The 22706-nt window shown below is 47.3% G+C and overlaps 3 protein-coding genes across 4 annotated transcripts; 1 reads left to right on the top strand and 2 right to left on the bottom strand.

Moving 5' to 3' along the window:
- Positions 1 to 816: 816 nt before the first annotated feature.
- On the bottom strand, positions 817 to 3633 carry cldn15lb (claudin 15-like b). Its single transcript, XM_041941298.1, has 5 exons — positions 3417 to 3633; positions 2953 to 3117; positions 2252 to 2333; positions 2048 to 2161; positions 817 to 1292 (listed from the first exon to the last, which is right to left on the bottom strand). Exons 1-5 carry the CDS (start codon positions 3631 to 3633, stop codon positions 1196 to 1198), a joined length of 675 nt encoding a protein of 224 aa, XP_041797232.1. The 3' UTR covers positions 817 to 1195.
- A 1519-nt stretch (positions 3634 to 5152) lies between these two features.
- LOC121609107 (presenilins-associated rhomboid-like protein, mitochondrial) lies at positions 5153 to 12310 on the bottom strand. Of its 2 annotated transcripts, none has more exons than XM_041940655.1 (10): positions 12186 to 12310; positions 10838 to 11054; positions 10621 to 10761; positions 8570 to 8618; positions 8373 to 8468; positions 8129 to 8278; positions 7946 to 8016; positions 7435 to 7536; positions 7225 to 7322; positions 5153 to 5869 (listed from the first exon to the last, which is right to left on the bottom strand). In XM_041940655.1, the coding sequence occupies exons 1-10, from the start codon at positions 12308 to 12310 to the stop codon at positions 5746 to 5748; spliced, it is 1173 nt and encodes a 390-aa protein (XP_041796589.1). In that variant the 3' UTR covers positions 5153 to 5745. The 2 variants fall into 2 exon arrangements, with proteins under 2 accessions (XP_041796589.1, XP_041796590.1); XM_041940656.1 differs by having other exon boundaries at positions 10838 to 11057; positions 12186 to 12309.
- Positions 12311 to 13391: 1081 nt separating this feature from the next.
- On the top strand, positions 13392 to 18138 carry LOC121609512 (protein MB21D2). The gene is made up of 2 exons (XM_041941162.1): positions 13392 to 13726; positions 15990 to 18138. Exons 1-2 carry the CDS (start codon positions 13477 to 13479, stop codon positions 17252 to 17254), a joined length of 1515 nt encoding a protein of 504 aa, XP_041797096.1. The 5' UTR covers positions 13392 to 13476; the 3' UTR covers positions 17255 to 18138.
- Positions 18139 to 22706: the final 4568 nt, after the last annotated feature.

Genomic DNA, 22706 nt, shown 5'->3' with positions numbered 1-22706 from the left:
TCTGGAAAGTTCTGGACATGTTTTGAACTCTGATGAAGTCTCATTGTTGTAGTTTGTAGATGATGACATCATATATTAATCAATAAATAATCAATAAAGATGAGTTCCCTACACAATAAAATTCCTTTCGTTGAAAAACGCATCAGCAAACATTTCGTTTTGTGTTTGGAGAAAAAAGTTCAGAGGACTCATTCAAGGAGTCAGATGAAAAAACTGGAAAAGCAGATCCCCCCAAACAAACAGGGGGCAGTATATCACGAGAGGAACCGCTAACTGCTCTCTTTTTGGCCACTAGCTGCTGTTAGCTGGTTAGCACAGCTATCTGTGCTGCTGGTGGCCTTATTAGCTGACTGGAGTCTGCCTGGACCTGGACCTGGAGCTCGGAGCACCGGGGGCTTGTTGGTGTTCACACTGTGGACAACAGAACCGAACTCCTAGTGAACAAGACTGGATCAGGACTGAACACAGCCTCCGAGACCAAAGGAGACCAGTTTGACAGCAGGGAAAACTGTACCGAGGTTACCGACAGCAGCTCAGACCGGGACTGAAGGGCAGGCCGGGACAGGAAGGCCGTGAACCAGGAGAGCAGCCGGGGGAGGGACGGTCATCAGCAGTGAGGTTTTCACAGCTCAGAGAATTAAAGCTGAATTAAACCTGAGCTGCTGATTGTTGGAACTGAGACAGGGTCTGACTTTGAATAAAGTTTGTTTTACGGTGACTAGACTTGGTAATTAAGCTCGTCTCAGTTCAGTAAAGAGAGAAACTCGAATTCAGATGCTTATTTTTTCTGTTTAATAATGAAAATATGTGTACGAATATTTCCTTTCTTCACATTCTAGGATTTTATTTTGTTTGTTCATTCGACTAAAAAAAGCTTAGAGAGATGAGGAAACTTGATAAACTCGCAGCTCGCATTTATCTTCTTAGCTTCTAGAAGTGTCACGAGACAGGACGGGCTGCAGCTAGCTGGCTAGCATGCTAGCTTCAGCGGATATCTCTGCAACACAATACACAGAAGTCTTTGACAGCAGTTTTTTCCTCAGTTTTGATGAGAATTTTAGTCAACTTTGTAACCTTGAAACTAAAATTCTTCCGTATTGCACCTTTAAAATCCAACACGATCCTGAATTAGCTTGTGATGTTGTGCTCGGGCCTCGGCGACCTGTCAGGCGGGAAGCGGCGGCGTCCGAGGCGGTCAGACGTAAGCCTTGGAGCTGCTGCCGTCCGAGGCCGGAGCCGCTCTGTAGATGTTCTGCCCTTGACTCGTGGAGGAGAAGTTGTATGAAAACTGCCTGCAGGAGAGAAGAAGAGCTTTCTGATTTACAGCCAAACACACCGGAACCGGGACAGCAACACCATCCGGTCTCTCAAAGTATCGGCAGGAGTGACGCCTCTCTCCAGAACAATCCATCTTTGGTCCACAGTACAGGCACCAGCTTGTACCTTTAATTATGTTACTTTCTTTATTCACCTTCATTGAGTACTCTACCTATGAGTACATACTGGTATTCTGCTGTGACATATATTTATTTATTACTGCGCAATATCATAAATGCTGCAGTCACTTTATCCACTGTTGTGCAATTTGTGTAAAATCTGTGAAATATAGATTAAATATAGTAATTTGTATAAATGTACATATATACAGCTTTTATTTTGTGTTTATTTCTCTATTTCTGTTGCTAACTACAATTACCTGCTGCTTATAACACCTGAATCTCCCTGACTGGGCATGAACAAAGTCTTGTCTTATCTTATCTTATCTTATCTTATCTTATCTACTGAGATCAATATGATCATATTTATATAATGTTGATGAAATATATATCTGACACACAGGAACATCAGCTGGAGGTATTAAATCTCTGCTGAGGTTCTGGTTCTGGTTCAGAACACTGATGAGGATGCTGACCACACTTCAGCCAATCAGAATCCAGTATTCTCTGTGGTCGAAAGAACGACTGTGTGTGGCTGATGGCGCCCCCTGTGGACAAACCCCAGTAGTACATGTAGTAGGACGCATCCCTGTGTGGTGCTGTCAGTTTACCTTGCAGGGGGGGTGGAGGAGGTCCTCCTGCAGGAGCAGCAGAGCATTGATCCCCCCAGGATGGCCAGACCGGAGGCCGCCCAGCCCAGATACAGACCAGTACCCAGCTCGAACCTGCAGCACCAACACACACAGGGTTAGGAGCAGGAAGTCTCACACACACACACACACACACACACAGTCTGCAGAGTGTGTGTGTCTGACCTGACGCCTCCATACAGCGGGTCGTAGAAGTCGTGGATGACTCTGGCTGCGTACCAGGAGACAGCTGTCAGAGTGAAGACACCTGAGGAGGAAATGAACCAATAATCAATCAGATTGATCCAGAATGAAAAGAACCATTAGTCTGATCAGTCTGATACTAAATAGAGTCAAATGAAGCTCAACCAGCGAACGACTGAGTCACAGTAATCTGATGAGATCAGATAGAACAGGAGAACATATAGAACAGTAGAACAGGAGAACAGGAGAACATATAGAACAGTAGAACAGGAGAACAGGAGAACAGGAGAACAGTCACAGGGACGTTTTACTGCACTTAATACTTTTACTTTAATACTTTTACTTTAATACTTCAAGTACATTTTCCTCATTATACTGACATACTTTTACACTTCCAATGCAGGACTTTTACCTGTAGCAGAGTAGTTTTACAGTGTGCTATTAGTACTTTTACAGCAGTAAGGGATCTGAGTACTCCTTCATGATTAAATTAACAGTATATATTACAGATAAGCGTCACCTGCTGACAGCTGCTGTCAGTTCATGGTGAATTGTTTGAAGCGTGCAGACTGCTGCCCCCCTCAGGGCAGAATGTGAACTGCACAGCTGCACCATCACGTCACATTGTCAGTGTCCAGTCTTCAGTCCTTCAGCTCAGTCCAGTGAGACTAAAAACCACATACCGGACAGGATGAACATGATCCCTCCGGCCAGGGCGATCTGATCTTTGACGTGCTCCGACGTCCTGCCGATCTTGGTGCACTTGAGTCCGAGCACAGAGACGGCGATGGAGGCCAGACCGACCAGCAGAGACAAGATCATCAGAGCCCTGCAGGCCTGCAGGTGAGCTGCAAGCCAGCACACACCAACAGGTAAAACACAACGTTTTCTAACTAGAGTCTGGCTGAAGAAGCTCACGATGCTGGAGAAGATGTTTCATTTAAATTTCACGTCACACATTCAGTGTTTGAAGGACACGGTTCAGTGTGAGTGAAATGACAATCACCATGAACTGCAGCTTTTCTCTTTTTAACACGTCTTCAAGAAACACGATACAACACCTGATCAGGTTTCTTTCTATATGCTGAACCCCAGCTGAGCGGACGCCTCTCATTGGCTGTCTGCTAACGGAGAGGCGGGTCCTCACCTGGCAGTCCCAGCACCGTCTTGAACCTGCTGCACTGGACGGACCCCAGCGAGGTGGCGGCACAGCTCATCCACAAGCCTTCAAACTGCCACTGACCGCTGCTCACCGACTCCATCTGACTCCTCACCTTCCACACCTGAGAGGAGGTGCAGCTGGACTGCAGACACCAGGACACCACGCCCAGTAGCAGACCCACAACCTGCAGGCCCACCGCCATGCTGCTGAACGTCCCCCACACACCTGGAACACGTGGAAACGGCAGCATGTCAGCACCAAAAACTCGAGGCCACCATGCGATGGGGTCACACCTGAACCTGATCGAGTAGGACTGAAGCCCACGCTGATGTCCACCAGAGCCCTTCGATCTACACTTCCTGTTTGGATCACATGGTCTCTGCCTCAAATCCAACAGTTTGAATCTTGAAATACATTTAGTGACAAATTAAACAACTTCACTGTTGAAGATGGACAGAAAGACAAACGATTCCAGTGTGAACCTCCCTGACACGAGACCACATCGGTCCTGATCCGGTCCGCGGTGAAGCAGCAGGTCCCAGGTCTTACCGTCGGATCAGATCTGGAGGCTGAAGTGAAGTTTTCCGGCTCTCTGCTCTTCGTTCTTCTCTGCAGCTCTTCCTCTGGGTTGTTTGGTGATGCCGTCAGTCTCTGTGAACCTGATATGATCCGCGGAGGTCTGCCGGTCTTCGGGGTTGATGAACTCTGGCAGATTTGAAACGCCTCTGAACACACAGAAGTATCGACAGACGAGAATCCCGGAGTTTCTCCACTAACTGTTTGTAGCTCATTGTTTAATCTGGAGACACACACACAGATCAGTTCACGTTTAGTTTGACCAGCGAGAACCGAAAAACCAAAGACAGGAAGAACAAGTCAGATCTGTTACTGAAGGAAAAGTACTACAGTCACACTGAAAATACACGAAGTAAACGTCCAGAATTCAAAACATATATAAATACTTAAAGTACTGATGTAGCAGTAAACTGTTCCTGTCAGTGTTTCTCATCATATCTGATGTTTGTGGATTAATATTCCTGCTGCATTCATGTCTTCATCTAATCTGCAGCGATGCATCATATTCTATAAGATCATCACGTTTGTCCTGTGAGAACCTCGTATCTCAGACAAACAGCCTGTTTTCAGCTCTGTGTCGATGCATTTTCAGCTGATCCAAGAGGCTTTTAAACACTTTATTTAGCTGAAGAAGACATGAAGGAAAACTTCATCCTTCAGTTTATCACAAACATTCAACAGCAGCACATAGATAGGAGATACGAGCTTTTCACTGGACAGGAAGGGCACACTGACATCAAACAAAATCTTTAAAACATGTAAAATCTGGATGTTTCTATAAAAACGTGAACATCATGACTTCATGAGCTTGTGTTCACAGTGAAAACTGGACGTGTGGTCGTAGATTTTCATTGATGTTCTCTCCAGTCGCTGTATGAACTCAGCTCGCAGTACTTTCAGTAGTAGTGACAGTATTGATATCTGGTCCGGTCACACACACACATCAGCTCAGCACTGTGTGTGTGTGTGTGTGTGTGTGTGTGTCAGTTGGTGGACTTTAAACTGTGTATCGAGCTGGCTTCATGTTTGCAGGTCAGGTAACGACTCCACCTGTTTGTCAAAGTGATTCCAGAGAAACATCAAAGGAAAAATATTTTCCTCCAACCGACCCCCGGGGGCCTCACAGATCAGTCAGCAGCATCGTTTCTGATCATTTTACGGTTTTATTTGAAAGAAAACCAACAAATATAAATCAGCAGAAAGAGACACAAACGTTTCCAGCAGATCTGACTTCCTGCTGGTTCAAAGCTTCAGTTCCCTCCAGCTCTGACGAGTCCTGAACCACCTCATACTGGATCCAGTTTATTCTGTAAAACCCCTCAAACACTGGACTGTCATTAGTGCCTTAAATGATTCGTGAGGATTAATATTACAATAACAACTGTTTCTGTGTCATTTGGACTTTTTGGGGGTTTTATTGGCTGAAGGATCAGAAAAACAATCAGAACAGTAAAATCACAATCTTCAGTCCCAGTTCTGACTTTTGCCGTCTCCATGGTGACTGAACAAAGTTTGTGTGTGCAGAGAAACAAAAAGTGAAGAAAAGACGAGAACTGAGAGTCGATGCGGATTATTTCTGCTCCACCTGAAGTCTTCATCACTCCCACCTGCTTTCTGTTAACTCGTCCTGGAGGGGTCACATGGTGCAGCGGTGCAGCTTCTTCCTGTTCACCTGCACGTCTGTACATTTTATACGTCTTTACACGTGTTTTCCCATCAGCCCCGGCGGCTCGGCGTCCTACACGGAGCCTCCTCTGTCCCCTCCTCCGCCCGGCCCTCCTCGAGTCCTCAGGTTGTGCCAAAGTTTGACGAAAGGTTCTCGGTTCTTCCAGATCAGCTCGTGACCAAACAGGATGTACCATCTGGAGGGAGAAGGAACAGAGAGCATGATGGGAAATGGCGAAGTCTTTTCCTGGACAGTTAGAGACGTTTGAAAGACGAAGACACAAATACAGATTTAAACTTCATCTTTCTGTTTGTCTTCACAGGAAACATCCTCCACCACTCACAGCCAATCAGACGGCAGCTCCGAGCGAGCTTGTTGGGGGAATCTGACAGATCATCAGCGACAGCGAGACCGTTTTCAGAACCACAGAGAACAACAGTGACGCATCGACTCAGTGCAGGACGCAAATATAAGATGGAATATGAAGCGTCGCTGCAGATTATAGCCGACAGGATATAAAGTGAACGAGCTCAAACTGAAACATCTGCAGCAGTAAAACATCCACATTAATGCAGCAGGAACATTAATGCAGCAGGAACATTAATGCAGCAGGAACATTAATGCAGCAGGAACATTAATGCAGCAGGAACATTAATGCAGCAGGAACATTAATGCAGCAGGAACATTAATGCAGCAGGAACATTAATGCAGCAGGAACATTAATGCAGCAGGAACATTAATGCAGCAGGAACATTAATGCAGCAGGAATATTAATCCACAAACATTAGAGATGATGAGAAACACTGACAGGAACAGTTTACTGATACACTAACACACCGTGGTATTAATACTTTTACTGAAGTTAAGGATCTGAATACTTCTCCCATCAGTCACAGTATCTGACCTCCCCTCTGACAGACACCTGTAACTCTGCCTGTCTGTCTGTCTGCCTGTCTGTCTGTTTCATGGCATGTTGAAATCAGTCTGTCTGTTGATGACATCTTGTTATATGTAACAGACCCTCCCTCTCTCTCCTGTCAGTCCACAACCTGATGACCAGGTTTCTGGCTGCTCCTGTAACTGGTCTAAATCCGGTTCTGCCTCTAAGCCATTTGGACTGGGACGCTGAGACGATTTAAACTGGATTTAAGCTCAGCTTTAGTGAACGTGGTTCAATGAATCCAGCTGTGACGAGCTGATAATCGACTTCATGCAGGTATCTGTGCAGGTGCGACTGACCCAGGCTCACCGTGAACGCTCTAGTTCTCCTCGGGCAGATCAGCCCACATTAGAGCGGATTAAATCAATTCATTCAGAAATAAAGATGATTTCTTCCTGTCGGATCCTCATGAAGCTGCACTGAGAACAGTTTCTGTCTGACAGCATCACTCTGGTGGATCTTTTTTTACAGTTAGAACAAACAGAACAGATTTGTCTTGTTTACACGGTTGTTGATGATCCCAGATGTTTTAAAGGAGCAGAACTCTTGTTGATTCAGGGGGCAGAGTACAGAGCAGAGAGCAGCCGTGATTGGTCGAAACAGTGACTCACACTCCAAACAAGGCTCCTCCTAAATGAGCGGCGTGGTCGAAAAACCTCCATCCCAACACCACACCTGCCATATCCATGGCAACAATGGCCTTCAGAGCCTGAAGAGAGAGAAAGACAGAGAGGGAGAGAGGGGGGGTCAGTTTATTATGAAACAGGTGAGTCAGGTGATGCAGTTAAGGCAGGTAGAGCAGGTGAAGCAGGTGAACTTACGTTTCCAGCAGTGAAGGTGAACATGGGGAGGAAAATGATGGCCAGTTTGGCTTCTGGCATTTTGGTGCAGACGGCAGCCAGGACGGTCATGATGGCTCCAGACTGAAAACAACAAACAGCTGGAGGTTCAGAAGCCGCTGAGATGAATCATCGTGATGGATCCTGACTCTCTGAGCTGATCTGGATCCTGACTCTCTGAGCTGATCTGGATCCTGACTCTCTGAGCTGATCTGGATCCTGACTCTCTGAGCTGATCTGGATCCTCACTCTCTGAGCTGATCTGGATCCTCACTCTCTGAGCTGATCTGGATCCTGACTCTGACAGCTGATTCTGACTGAGTCACGTCGATATGACCCAGGTCTTCATCTGTGAGTGGTGAGCCGCTCCTGCTTCTGTTGAACAGTTTCAGAGCTCAGAGGAAGTCAAACTGTCTCTCTGGTGCTATGAAACCGGTCTACGACCAGGCTGCTCATTGGTCATTTGTCGTGAAGCAGTGATGTCGTTACTTACGGCTCCCAGAGACGGACCGAACCTTCCTGTGGCCGTCTTACAAACGTAACTGACAAACGTAGAAACGACACCTGAACCAACAGAAAAGACAAACGAATCAGTGTAAACGCCAGCGACAGCCTCACGCTCATTCACAGCAACCATCAGACGCCGAGGCGACCAATCGGATAAGCTCTGCCGTACCTGCGGACAGGTAGACGGCCATGAACTGCTCTCTGCCCAGCATGGAGACGGCGCTGGTGGAGAAGCTCCACAGGACGTACATGTTGGCAGCCATGTGGAAGAAAGAGAAGTGGCTGAACGCGGAAAGAAGCATCGGCGAGCAGAGAGTCTCTGCGGGAGGACAAACAACAGCAGTTAGCCACTTCACTTCCTGTCACATGTTGTTGTCGTTGGTCCTGTTTGTCTGGAACAGCGTGGCACTCACTGGAGGCCGGGTTGGATGTGAAGTATTTGATCATGGAGCGCTGCAGAGACGGAACTCTCCAACAGCAGAACACCAGGGCGTTAGCAGCAATGATCCCTGGGAAAAAACAGCAGAATATTAGAATGAAGAACAGCTGTGAGTGTGTGTGTGTGTGTGTGTGTGTGTGTGTGTGTGTGCGTTCGTGTGTGCGGTCTCACCTGTGACCAGCCTCTGACCCTCACTCAAGCTGCGCCACCACTGGTTGATCTGAAACACAAACAGCCAATCAGAGTCAGAATATGCCAGACCTGATCCCAGTCCACATGGGACCAGGTCTGAGACAGATCAGGTCTGTATCTTTGAGCTGAGAACTTCCTGTCTGGTCTGACAGTGTCTGTCTGTCTGTCAGATGATCGATGTCATTCATCTGGATTACTGTTGACATGTCAGTGCAGACGAGCTGCTGATCACCTGGTTAACAGGTAACATCACTGCTTACTGCTGGCTCAGGTGTGTGTGTGTGTGTGTGTGTGTGTGTGTGTGTGTGTGTGTGATGGTTCTGACCAGAGGCTGCTACTAAAATCTGGTTCTGCTTTGAAAGTGGATCTAAACTATCTGGGAGGTGGTGTTGTGAACGTTGGTTCTTTTATCTGGACCTTGATGGATATTTGGGTCATGTTCCTATACTTTGATAAGTTTGAATACACACATATATTCTGCTAATAGATTACATGCACATGCTCACATTAATGATCGTTGGATCCTGATGTGTTGATCTGATTCATATTTTCTGCTGATGGATTGTGTGACTGAATAATCAACAGAAATTCTCCTGGTGAAGTTTTTCCTTTATTATTCATAGAAGTGATTTAGACGAGGAGTGATTCTTTGTGTGCAGAATATATCTGAGGCCAGTGTGACCTGGAACAGGAGGTTTGAGATAGAGGCCTGGCATGGGGACATCTTGGGGCCCTCGACTTAAGACAGAACAAGTTGGCGTCAGGGATAAGGGTCTCTCTGGATGTGTCCTTGCAAACAGGTTGCTGCGGTGACGTTGGATTCTCGAAGATGAGCAAGCAGAGGAGAGAGAGAGCGCCGACGGCAACGAGGAGGAGCCAACGACTGTTTCAGCATCTCCTCATGTTCTGTCTATGAAATACTGGGTCAGGGAGGGGTCGTGTGTCAGACTTCATGAACTAACCCAACTCTGTTGTGGATCAGGGAAAGGAAAGTCGGGACCCAGAGCTCTGTGACCTTACACATTCTATTGATGTTAGAATAAAACTGATTTTTTGGACTGAACATCTTCTCCTATTGCTTCATGAAAAGAGCCCAGAGGACCAGAGAGATTTTAGAGACACGTCCTAAAGATGAGCAGATTAGCTGAGCAGAAAATGTGGAGCAGTGATGAAACCTTCACCAGTTAAAAACCAGGACGAGTCATTTCTTCAAAGGTCTGTTCAACGAGCAGAAAACTGATGCTTTCAGGTGTCTGACACCGTTTCCCGTCCACACTGTCCCAACTGTGCCAAAGATCGTTTATGAGGTGAAGAAGCATCACTCTGTGGCAAAATATTTTAATCAACATAACTTTAGCTGCTCAGTAAATATTTGTTCGAACATGATCGGCACAAGAAGTTCTGTCTCAGGCTGTGAATTATCAGTCCAACCTGCTTGTTTCCTCTCAGCCTGCAGATTTCTACTGGATCTTTGAGTTTATTCTCTCCACTAAACGTGAACAGGTCCTTCATCCTTCAGTAAAGTCCTCGTCGAATCAGTTTATGTCTCATGAAGACTGTGTGTTCATGCATTCGTGTTATTTCTTTTAAAAAATGAATTTAAAGGTAATCATAGAGCTAAACCAGACACAGTGTCTCACACCTGCCTGTTCCTCTTTACTGTACTATCAAATGAAACATCCCTTAGCTTAGCATTAACTTAGCTGACAGCTAAAAAGAACCTTACTGAATAGAAGAATGTGGAAATACTTTGCTGTCTGTCTTCACAATCACCAAAACTTTAAAAAAAACACTTTTTACAAGAACATTTAATGAGACCGACTTCATCCCTACAACAATTATTAAAGTAAAGCAGACTGCTGGTTTGAGAAACACTGAGAGGTCTGAACACACACGATGATCCGAAGGTTCAAATCTGAAATGATCTTTGACTTTTCTCTCTGCTGGATCAGGTGACAACATGCGTGACGCTCACACCTGAACCTGAAACAGAAGAGCGTGATGTCAGAGTGTGAGTCCATCCTTCTCACCTCTTTGCGGACGTCTCCTCGTTTCGGAGGTCGCAGCTTCTCCAGCCAATCAGCTCTGACCTCATCAAAGTAACTCTGGACTCGAGACTTGAGGGACTCGTACTGCCAGATGGCCGCTGAGCCGAAGGAGCAGCCTGTAAACTGACATGGAGTTAACACCCGTCTGCGACACCGCCCCTGCCGTCACCTCCAACAGGAACAGATGAACGTCACCTACCCCCACGGTGAAGACGAGCGGTCTGAGGAGCCGGCTGAAGGCCCGCGGGGAGCCGGGTGGAGTCTGCTGCTCCCAGTGGGGGGTGGAGGTCCGGCGGGGGACCACAGCCTCAGAGGACTCTGTGTGGGGGGATGCCAGCTCCTCCTCCACCTTCTTGGACTCTGGTTTCCTCGCAGCTTTCCTGAAGCCGCATCTCTGCTGGAGGTTGTGAGGCCACCTGCTGGACAGACAGAGAACTTCAACAACAGCAACATCACAGCGAAGCATCTGTTCAGTGTGAGAGGCGTTCAGGGTCACCGAGAGCGTCTCCCGGTCAGTCCGCGTCTGCAGGTCATGTGACTCATCACGTCAACGTTTGGAAATATCTGATCTTGAACTCAAAGGCATGAAGAATTAGCCATTTGTTGATCAAAGCTTTTGTTTAATCTCTTCATTAAATATGTCAGACTCTTTACACTGTGTGGACGCTGGTTTGTCAGTGCATGCACACGTCTCAGTGAGGAAATAACTGTTCACATTGAAAATGTGTCTGTTAATAAAACACATTGTGAGTGACACACTTGAACATACTGAAGTGCCTTCAATTAAACAAAAGTGGAGAAAGAAGTTTCTCCTAACTCAAAAAGAAAACTGCAGAATTTTGAAGCAAGTCTGGTCTCACATATAATATAATATAATATAATACATTGTTATATAATAACAAAATGAGTGTTTTCACAGTATAATCTTATTCGAAACTGATCGCAGAAACAAGCCTTTAGCTGGTTTCCACACACTGTCCGTTACAGAACTGTGATGAGGTATTTGGTGATCTTCGTGCATCTGTTTTTGTACAGACAGACGGATGTGGAGCAGGACCGACACCGTTTCTGTTCTGATCCAGATCCACGCGTGCACTGCGGGTTCACACGGTTCCATGTGGACTACGTTACCACAGTGTTTGCTGGGTGAAAACATGATATTCACACTTTGTGAAACAGTTGAAAATGTAACGTCAGTCTTTTTAACGTTGTATCACAAACAGCTACTGACAGAAACAAGAAGTGAAGATTAAAACTGAAGACCTGAAAACCGATATTTCTTCATGTTAATTTTACAATAGACGGAAAAATATTCAGGAAATCTCTGAACGAAGCTCTTAAACTATACAGACACATTAAATACTGGGACAAGTCAAAACGGTCGGAACCAACACACAAGCGAAGAGCCGTTAGCTCCGTCAACGTTCACTAACATACCCAGCTAGCTTAACGTTAGCCGGCTAACACCCGCTTTCAGGTAACTGCCCTTGAGCGCGAAAACAGAGACCGGGAGCAGCGACCGTCTCCCTCCGGCTGTGGTGACTGACCTGCCTCCCCTCACACAGCTCCGTAAAACATCTTCTCCGGTCAGTCTGAGCAGGACGGCGCAGTTCCTCCACGCCATGGTGGAGCCCAGTGACCCAGACTGACCGACCGCCGGCAGCTCGTTCATTTCCGGGTCACCACGGAACTCCGAGAGCCGAACGAGGAACAGCGACGCCTGGAGGACAGAGACACACACCGCACACCTGGAACAACAATAACACACCATGCATGTGGTTAATGTGTACATGTTCATATGCATGTATGTGTGAACCTCAGTGGCCTTTATTTATGAAAGCAACTGAGGCTCTTAGCAACAAAAGTAATTTAATTTATGACATATTTGCTTGTAAATTTAAATTATCATTAATTGAGGGCAGCATTTCAAATGACTTCAGGCTACAAATGTTACAGTGTCTCACTGTCATATATAGTTAATACTTCGTATCTGTCCATAAATGTTCATTATAAATATGAATAATGGGGACGGCTGTGTCAGGAACAGCATCTGGCTTCAAAGATGGCGATCAAACAATGAGGGTTCAGCTGGGCCCAGTTTAGATCTGCTGTAGCGCCCCCTAACGGGGGCAGCAGCTGCGAAACACCAAGATTTTTGTATTATTTTACCTTGCTATCAGTTGTTTTGATGCACCCATGCACTTACAGGTTTTTTCTTTTTTTATTCGCTTTCATGAAATCATTCTAAACTAATCTAATGTAATGTGTTCCTGAGTAGTTTATTTGTTTCATATATATGTTGCACATAAACATTTCCTTTTTAATCTTGTCCTTATTTCAGGAGCAAGTATCTCATCAGACTGCAGCAGAAAAAACGGCTCACACACTGCAATGCATAAAATAACGTTCAATTAATACAGGAACCCGGAACACTGACCCCTGCTGGTCACTCAATGTAAAAGCGAGAGACTGATGGTCTCCTGCCCCCTGAGTAAAACAACCATGATCCTACAACATTATTTTAAAAACCAGTCACGTTTCATTTACATAATAATAATGAAATGCCAGGCTAGCTGAAGTCAGTTAAATGCACACGCAGTTATTAATTATTAGTCATTAATGAAGCTCATAAAATTATCCCCATATATTTTGTGACACTTGGAGCAACCAGCCACCTAGACCCAGCACATTTATTTTGAAGGCGGTGAGCAGCGGAAGTGCGGTTGTTGTTTCCGGTGGTTGTGTTTGGTGTGGTCTGTCTCGGCTCGGCTCGGCTCGGAGCGGACCAGCAGCAGTACTATCGTCAGTAGTAAACCTGTGTGTGACCGCGGAGGAAACATGGCGGCTCCTGCTCTCTCCAGTCGGGCTGGCTCGGCGGGCAGCCTCGGGAACAGCCCCACCATGGCCTCCGGCAGGCTGCCGCACGGCGGCGGCGGCGTCGGGCCCGAGCTCGACTTCAGGTCGGCGGCCCGCATGGAGGACCTGAACCGGCTCATCCAGGAGTTCAGCAAGCACGACCAGCGGGAGTACGACGACCAGCGGGCTCTGGAGATCCACACGGCCAAGGACTTCATCTTCTCCATGCTGGGTGAGGGGACGAGCACACAGACACCGAGTGAGCGCCGTTATTTAACGGGAGAGCGCAGCAGGCGGAGGGGCTTCTAGCTGCTGCTACACTGAAGCTTACCTTGAACCGTCAGACTCCACCTGTTCTGCTACAGCACCTGGTTTATGTAGAGGCTCGTAGCGGAGAGCAGGTGGAGGCAGAGAGGGTGGTGTCTGACTGTAAATCAGCAGCGGTGAGTGTTTGACCCTCAGGATGGATGTGGCTGTTCCTCTCCTCCTATCAGAGGTGTTCAGGCCGGTCTACCTGTGCACGGTGCAGGTGAGACGCAGACCTGCTGAGAGCAGTATAAGCTAGATTATAACAGGATAAACTGTCCCTCTGTGGGTCATGTCAGTCTGTTTGCTTCATCCAGAAACTGATCTGAGGCGAAAACACACAAACAGCCATCACCAGCACACACACACACACAGCAGTGTATGTATAGAAATGTGTGTGTAGCGTTCCTGGAGCCTTCCACTCTTTCATCAAGGTGAGTGAGGAAGCTGATGGCAGCACACTGCAGGAGACGGCGCCTTACAGGCTGAACTCAGGGGACCACGGTCGCCTCGCACCTCCCGATTGATCTGAAGCTGAGCTGGACTCGAGGACCGTCATGTCAGAGTCCTGCTGGCTTTGTGGCGTTTGAGGCGGCGTGTCGCTCTGACAGAGCTGCTGTCGTGATCGTGAGTGAGAGGAAGAGAAGACGAGGAGACGAGGAGGATGAACTGCAGGGATGTGAGGTTTGATCAGTGAACAGATTTACCGTCAGAGTTTCATCAGGATTCTGGATCTCCTCCAGGATCTGGATTAAAATAGGAGACCGCACACACACACACACACACACACACACACACACACACACACACACACACACACACACACACAGAAGCGTCCATGTGACTGAGCTGCAGTTATATTCAGTCATTAAATGCTGCGTTTGTGAGCACACTGACAGTCTGCAGCAGAGCAGAACGACTCCTCTGGTCTCAAATGCAAATCAGACGGCCCTGAAGACATGATGAGGACAGATGTGGACAGATGAGGACAGATGTGGACAGATGAGGACAGATGTGGACAGATGAGGACAGACTGACAGCTACAGCTGCTCCTGCTCCAGCTCGTATTTATCATCAGATATCTGCTGCGTTGAATCTGATCCACTAACTGACGAACTAAAGATGATTACAGATGGTGTGTTCCTAAAGGACGCCGTCCTTCAGACCAGCCTCACGTCCCCGGTGTCTCCGTTCAATAATCAGACTCAAGACGAACCAAAATAAACACATGGATTATTGATTACTGGGAATGTGAAGCGAACGAGCTGAAGCATTTAAACTGCAGATCAACGCAGGCCTGTTTATCGATCGTGTCACTGTAGTAATAGATTACTTTACTGGCGAAGGTCAGTTCATCAGCGGGACGATGAAGCGTGAGCACAGTTAATCCAAACCCAAAAACCACCTCGCAGAGTCCGTCCACTTCACCACAGCACAGGAATGCAGTCATCAGCCAGGAAGTGTTTGTGTAGCAGAGCAGAAAACCAGTCCAAACCGATCCAGGCCAGCCGTCCACACAATAACCTGTCCAGTCTGATGGAGTCCAGAGTCTCAAAGGTTCCCAAATGACCCAAAAACTGACCCAGAACAAGAGATTCGATCTGAAAAGGAGCTGAGCGTGATCGGGTCCAGACTGAGTCGGACTGAAAAAATTAAATTCATCACTCAAATAAATGAAGTTTAGAAATGTTAAACTGAACGCAGGTTAGACGCCTGAACAAAGTTTTAAACGTCACTGCCTTTACATCTCATCTCCTCTGTATCATGTCAACGTGAATAACAGGAAAAAGGAGCAAACAGCTGCTGCTGAGCCGAGCCTTTTGTGGCATTTTGTGTTGCCAGGACCCATCGTCCTGGGCCGTGGGACGTCCAGGTCTTTGTTGTTATCGTGTCACTGTTTGTGTGTTCAGCACATGTAGATGAAATAGTGTGTTCATGGCTTTTTGACCCAGTGTGCTTGTTCTGAGCAGGAAGTGGCTCTGCACAATCAATCTGTGGGTCCGCGCACCAGCTCAGACTGATGCATCGAGTTTCAGGAGACCTCCCGTTTGACGGCGGTCCACAGACCATGCTGCATCAGTTGTGTGGAGGTTTAAACAATAAGACAGCGCTGCTCTGTCGTAACCACATCTGTTTGTAAGATGATGCAGTTCTTTATCTGACTACGTCTTTCCTCCTTTGTCTCACAGGAATGGTCCAGAAGTTGGACCAAAAGCTCCCGGTGGCCAACGAGTACCTCCTTCTGTCGGGAGGAGTTCGGGAGGGTGTGGTGGACATGGACTTGGATGAGCTGAGCGTCTACGCCCGTGGCACAGACTACGACATGGACTTCACCCTGCTGGTCCCGGCGCTCAAGCTGCACGACCGCAACCAGCCGGTGACCCTGGACATGAGGCACTCCGCCCTGGGCCACTCCTGGCTCAGCCTCCGCCTCTTCGACGAGGGAACGATCAACAAGTGGAAGGACTGCTGCACCATCGTGGACCACATCAACGGGACCACCAACTACTTCTTTTCTCCGACACTGGTGGCCGACTGGTTTTACCAGTCCATCTCCCTGGTGCTTTTGGAGGTGCAGAAGAAGCCGCAGAGAGGGATGCCGAGAGTGGAGAAGGTGGAGAGGAACGGCACCATCATCTCCATCATCCTGGGAGTTGGGAGCAGCCGGATGCTGTACGACATCGTCCCCGTGGTGTCGTTTAAAGGCTGGCCGGCGGTTGCTCAGAGCTGGCTGATGGAGAACCACTTCTGGGACGGGAAGATCACCGAGGAGGAGGTGATCAGCGGCTTCTACCTCGTCCCCGCCTGCTCCTACAAAGGCCGCAAGGAGAACGAGTGGCGCCTGTCCTTCGCCCGCAGCGAGGTGCAGCTGAAAAAGTGCATCTCGTCTAGCTTGATGCAGGCGTACCAGGCCTGTAAAGCCATCATCATCAAGCTGTTGTCCCGTCCCAAAGCCATCAGCCCCTACCACCTCCGCAGCATCATGCTGTGGGCTTGCGACCGTCTCCCTGCCAACTACTTGGCACAGGACGACTTCTCCGCCCACTTCCTGCTGGGCTTGATCGACGACCTGCAGCACTGTCTCGTCAACAAGATGTGTCCCAATTACTTCATCCCCCAGTGCAACATGCTGGAGCACCTGTCGGACGAGACCGCCATGCTGCATGCCCGCAAACTCTCCTCGGTGCGCTCCGACCCCGCCGAGCACCTCCGCACCACCATCGAGCACGCCAAGGCCGCCAACCGGCTGACGGTGGACCTGCAGTGGCGAGGCAGCGCCAACAATCTGCCGTCGCCGCAGTCCGACGCGGGCGGAGAGAACCAGCCGGACGACCGGCTGGCCAAGAAGCTTCAGCAGCTGGTCACGGAGAATCCGGGGAAGTCCATCTCGGTCTTCATCAACCCGGACGACGTCACGCGACCACACTTCCGCATCGACGACAAGTTCTTCTGAGACTGAGAAACGTTCTCCCTGACCTCCTCTTCCTCCTCCTCCTCCTCTCTCTCTCTGCCTTTCTTCTCCTCACCTGGTGCCCCCGCCTCCTCTGAAACTTTATTTTTTACATTTTTTTATGTTTCTCTGCCACAGAGTGAAGTGAGGTGATCGTCTAGTTGTGTCTGCCACAGTTTCTTATTTTTTTATTTTTATTTTTCTATTCCCTCTTCCCTCTGCCCCCCCCTTGTTCACTGTGTGCCCTGTGTTTTTTACCTGCTGAATGCCTTTTAAATAGACAGCTGAATAGCAGCAGGTTGTTTTTAAAACCGAGGGATGAGGAGAAAATCCACCTTAAGACGGCACCGCTGTTTCTTTGTTACAGTAGTTTAATTATCAGGGATCCTGGAAATGAGATAAAAGCAGCAACTCCTGAAGGCGTCACAGAAGCCTGTTCAGAGTATACTTCAGGTTCACTGATCCAGTTAGAGTCGTAGTAGCTAATCAGGTAACATTAAGGTAGTATTTTCCACTTCACAGTATGATGTAGTCACGGCCAAGTGTAAAAATAAAACCTGTGACACATATTTTTAATTTAAACTGTAGCTGGTATATTCAAAATCTAGAAAAAATACTCTGATTAAAAGTCAGAGCGAAGAACTTTTGATACAGAAATTCAGTTTCACATCTTCTGAAGAATCTGAAGGTTCAAGTTACAGTAATAAGTAGTAAATTATTATGAAACTATGTGAACGATTAATTATGACGCGTCCAGTCAGAGTTCTGAGAAGGTTCCCTCATCTCATGATCGTGACCGTGATGGAAAGTCTGCACTGTGAGATTCGCTCTGCATTGTTAAAGGATAACTTTTGTTTTTTACAACCTGGACCTTATTTGTAGCATTAAATACGACCATTTACTCACCCAGACAACTTTGGTGGCATTTGGAGTCGTTTTGAAGAAATTAGCCCCAGAGGAGCGGCGCGTATATCCGTATAATGCGAGTACTCGGGGCATCCATGCGCAGCCTCTATATAACGCATAATCTGCAGAAACTCGTTCATATTCCAATATTTTGTTATGATATTCTGGTGCTATTCCCCTCTGAGCCCGTGGTGGCATGTTATCAACATCCGGCGTCTCTAGGCAACTACCTCTGACGTGGATGATGTCATTACCGAACACCGGGCACCGCGAGCAGCCAGCCACAACACGGCTGACTCTGCGGCGGTCGGCTACGAATACGCAATAACGAACCATAGCTGTGCCAAACTACAGCTAAACTAGCCGACCGCCAGCTCAGAGGGGAATAGCACCAGCATATCATAACTAAATATTGGAATATGAACGAGTTTCGCCGCAGATTATACGTTATATAGAGGCTGCGCATGGATGCCCCGAGTACTCGCATTATACAGATATACACGCCGCTCCTCTGGGGCTAATTTCTTCAAAACGACTCCAAATGCCACCAAAGTTGTCTGGGTGAGTAAATGGGCGTATTTAGGCTAGAAGTAAGGTCCCGGATGTAAAAAAGTAAAGTTATCCTTTAAGCCCTGCATTGTTAAGAGACCTTTACGAGAACGTTCCCCATCATAACGTTTTGTTTTTTGCAGTGGGTTTTCCGTCCAGCAGTTTGTCTGTCAGGCTGAAAACTCACTTTGCTCTTTGCTTTCAGTCTCAGCAGCAGCTGGGTGTCGTTCAGGACTTCACACCCGACCCTGTGTCAGATTGTAGACACATTCAGGAGTTGAGGATGAGAAATGGCAGAAGTCTCACACTCAGGAGTAAAGAAAACAGAGTTCTGTTTGAAGGTGGATTTTGTCCCTCTGAGGAATGTCTTAGCCCCGCTGGGGGGTGATGGTACTAACGTCGAAACTAACTGTAAATAGAAGAACAGTGACTGTGTGTAGACAGACAGAGACTGATGATGATGATGATGATGATGTTTGGACTACTTTTCGTCTAATTTTGCACAGAATGTAAAAAAACACCACTTTTCCTCTCGATGGTGGACGTCGTGCTCGTCCTGATTTTGAAATGATGCATCAGATCGGTGGACTGGTGACACTGCTAAAGAATGGTCGCACTGCACACTTTAGATGTGGAAAAGCACCAAGTACACAGTGATACTGCAGTAATACTCTCATACGAAGAGCAGCCTGGTCCAAACATGCAGCTTCACCATGATGGATGTCTGAGATGTCGATCTGAAATGTTCCTCTTTCACGACGGTAAACCGGAGTCTGTGGACGGTTAATAAGACTCATCACAGACAGATTCATGAGTGATGAGGAACAGATCACGCCTCGTCCGCACATACAGGCTCTCGTAACGCTGACGACGCGACATGACGCCTTTCGTCATGAATGAAAGTTGTGAGACATGCTCGCGCCGCCCGCCGCTCCTCAAAGACAGGTCAGCTTTTATGCAAACGTCCTCTGACGTGAGGGAAGAACACGCCGGTCACGTGGTCATCAGGTTCAGGTCTACTCAGCTGTGCAGCAGTATGGTGGCAACAACAGAAAATAGGGAGGGGGGGGGGGTGGGCTCCACAGCCTGTAACATCACGCTCATCACGTCAGCATCTTCTGTCGCCGCTCAGCTGAACTCAACAATCACGTTTTTGCTGTTTGAAGTCGGTTTTTCCATGAAAACAAAGTCTGGACGAAACCTGCGGGACGAAGCACCAGCGTACCCGACGTGCACAAACTCTCAAAGGACCGCACGCAAAGGTCTCGAGCTCTCGAACCGATTTATCATTTCGGATTAGATTAAATCTGCTCTTGTTTTAGGCTTTTCTTCCACATGGGTGGAGCGCCGGGCGCAAAAACCCCAAACAGAGCTGAAGGAGTTCTCTGTTGGCAGCAGCGACAACCAGAAGCTCCTGGAAGCGTCTCCCGTTTCCACGACGCGACGGAGCTTAAAGGAGCTCACAGACGTGTGGAGAAACAGGTAACATCAGAAATGACCAATCAGAGCTGAGTCCGTGGACGTCGTTCATTAAAATGTCTCATGAAAGAGACGACAGTTAGTTTTGAGCCTGTGCGTGTGGACGAGCTGGAGCTCGTTCTCTGATCTCTGAACAGCATCACTGTGTACTCGGCAGCCTCAGTTTAACACTCAGGTTAATCTGCTGCACTGTGACCAGCGTCAGTCAAGTGTCACACAGTTTTCCTTCAGACGTTCTATCACTGGCATCTCTTTCCACTCATTCCGTCACTTTCTTTGGTTGTCATTGTTTGATCAGATGTGTGACCTCCTCTGATTTCAATAAGCTTCACCGTATCTGTGAGACCTCGTGTGTTTGATAACCTGACTGAGGTTTGTTTTCTGCTGCTGTTTTTGTGTTTTTGGGCGTCAAAGGTTCGACTCCGCCGCGGCACAACCGGCTCAGTGTGCGATTCTTATCCCGTCCTGTCCGGCGGCCCCCGAGGTTCACGGGTTCAGTAAAGATGGAAGAATCACGTCTGCGTCGCTCAGATCAGCCGACACTGATCGTAGTTCAGTTTCTTCAATAAGCTAAAATCTGAATCACGATGATAGAAACAAGGTTAGTGCAACAACGGGGCTTGAAGTTCGGACGCACACCTGTGGAATACGTCCCCGCAGCTCAGGTAGAGTCCGTAAATACAGCAACAACCTACCTGTTCAGACTCAGTTTGTACAAAGGGGTCGTCGTCGTCCTGAGCCGGTTGTGTTGAAGCTGAGCTGGTCCCAGTTTCTGTTTCTGTTGTGTTTTCAACTGTCCCGAACATTTCCAGAAAAATGCCAAAAACCTGCAGATATCTGACAATTTGATCCATATCCTCATCCTCAAGTGCAATTAGTGAACACACACACACACACACACAGCATGTAGCGTTGAGACTAAAGACACTCCGACTCTGGTTTTAATGAAGACCCTCACAGACCACAGGACACCAAACCTCCACTGAATCCCATAAAGCAACACTAACACACACCAACACACTCACCATCGAAGTGCCACACACACTCCTGCTAGGTGGAAATGTAATCAATGTGCCGTTCTTCTGAGCTCCATGACCTTTGACCTTACGCCTCTGTTCGTTCTGAACCTTTCAACTGTGAGTTTTTCTTTTCTCTGTATCCTGCTGCTCTGCTTTGTTCCGATGAAGATTTCTTTATGCAATGTTGACTTGGATGGTTTAACCCTTCAGATGGCAGCTCCTCCCCGTCTATGAAGGTTCGCCACTATAATTCACTGTACAGTAGAGTCACCATAAAATCTTTTAACCAGAAACTCTCGCCGTCTCACAGTCTGTTCTCAGTGAGCTTCTATAAGTCTTCTCCACACGAACTCTCTTAATTTGTGCTGTTTGTTGTAAGTAATACTGGACCTTCAGTCCAGTAGCTTCAAGTCTTTCCTGCTTGTGACCAAATACTGTGATTTCAGTCTTGTAGTCATTTAACTGAAGGAAATCTAGTTACATAGAGATTCTTATTTGTTTTAATGATTAGCAGTCAGTCTGTGGTTCAATAGCGATTTAGTTACAGTAAATTAAGGCATCATCTGCATAACAATAATCAGCAGTCTTCTAACCCTGCTGGATTTGGCCTAAATGGGCAACAGGTCGAACAATAGAGGCCCCAGAATGGAACCCTGAGGAACTCCGCTCAGATTCAGATTGTCCACAGCAAAGCTTCCGTGTATCTTACCTCTAATCAGACATTCCTAATTTACATGTTGGAACATTCAGTTTTCTGGTGCACACAATTGCGTCGCCTCAATCAGAACTCCTTAATATTCAACCTCTTGTAATGAGAACTTCTGGAAGGCGACATTTTTATATCTTGTGCACATATGATAATAATGTGTGTAACAGTTATGTGCGCAGAACTTACTTGCTTGTGTGTGAACGTTTTAGTCTCAAAAGTTATTGTCTTGTATTGAAAATGTATTTTTGTGCACAAGTTGTGCTCTTCAGCCACTTAGACTTCAGTCAGAGAGAGGAAGCAGCGCTGCAGTTTACTGTCAATGTATTAAATGTTAATGTGAAATAGACATCAGTCAGACGTCTTGGCGTGAGGAGAGTAACTCATTTAGAGCGAGAGAAGGGAAGGACATCACTCTTAACCCAAGTGGAAAAACATGGAGGCCTGCAGCCGCCCTACAAACATGTCAACAGTTCTGACTGATCGTGTGAACTGAGGTCTATTTAATAAGCATACAAGCAGCATGTCAGTGGTCATCTGTAGACCGGTATTTTATGTTGAATCAGTTACCTCTCACTGCCACCAGGGGGCACCGGTCTGAGAAGTATATTTGTACAGAAGAAGAAGCAGCGTGAAGAAGCAGCGTGAAGAGCTGCCGTCTGAGCGGCTACTTGTAGAAACACAGTGACGTCATCTCTGATGTGTAACCACTGTTAATAACACTCACTGCTGGTCCCTCTGAGCCTCGATCCGGATCACGTTTAGTCCACGTCACTCAGCAGCAGGTGAACCGATC

The sequence above is a fragment of the Chelmon rostratus genome, chromosome 7 (assembly GCF_017976325.1).
Source record: "Chelmon rostratus isolate fCheRos1 chromosome 7, fCheRos1.pri, whole genome shotgun sequence".
In the NCBI taxonomy this organism is placed as follows: domain Eukaryota; kingdom Metazoa; phylum Chordata; class Actinopteri; order Chaetodontiformes; family Chaetodontidae; genus Chelmon; species Chelmon rostratus.
The sequence above is the reverse complement of the archived record's forward strand: the minus strand, read 5'-3'. Positions and strand labels throughout refer to the sequence as shown.

Excerpts from the sequence above, each read along its gene's own strand:
- cldn15lb (XM_041941298.1), bottom strand. The coding sequence starts at position 3,633 with ATGGCGGTGGGCCTGCAGGTTGTGGGTCTGCTACTGGGCGTGGTGTCC. Across the intron at positions 3,118-3,416 it reads GACGGTGCTGGGACTGCCAG|CTCACCTGCAGGCCTGCAGG; the intron begins GTGAGGACCCGC and ends GCTGGCTTGCAG. Across the intron at positions 2,334-2,952 it reads GATCATGTTCATCCTGTCCG|GTGTCTTCACTCTGACAGCT; the intron begins GTATGTGGTTTT and ends TTTCCTCCTCAG.
- LOC121609107 (XM_041940655.1), bottom strand. The coding sequence starts at position 12,310 with ATGAACGAGCTGCCGGCGGTCGGTCAGTCTGGGTCACTGGGCTCCACC. Across the intron at positions 11,055-12,185 it reads AGCTGTGTGAGGGGAGGCAG|GTGGCCTCACAACCTCCAGC; the intron begins GTCAGTCACCAC and ends TCTGTCCAGCAG. Across the intron at positions 8,017-8,128 it reads GGCCGTCTACCTGTCCGCAG|GTGTCGTTTCTACGTTTGTC; the intron begins GTACGGCAGAGC and ends CTGTTGGTTCAG.
- LOC121609512 (XM_041941162.1), top strand. The coding sequence starts at position 13,477 with ATGGCGGCTCCTGCTCTCTCCAGTCGGGCTGGCTCGGCGGGCAGCCTC. Across the intron at positions 13,727-15,989 it reads CTTCATCTTCTCCATGCTGG|GAATGGTCCAGAAGTTGGAC; the intron begins GTGAGGGGACGA and ends TTTGTCTCACAG.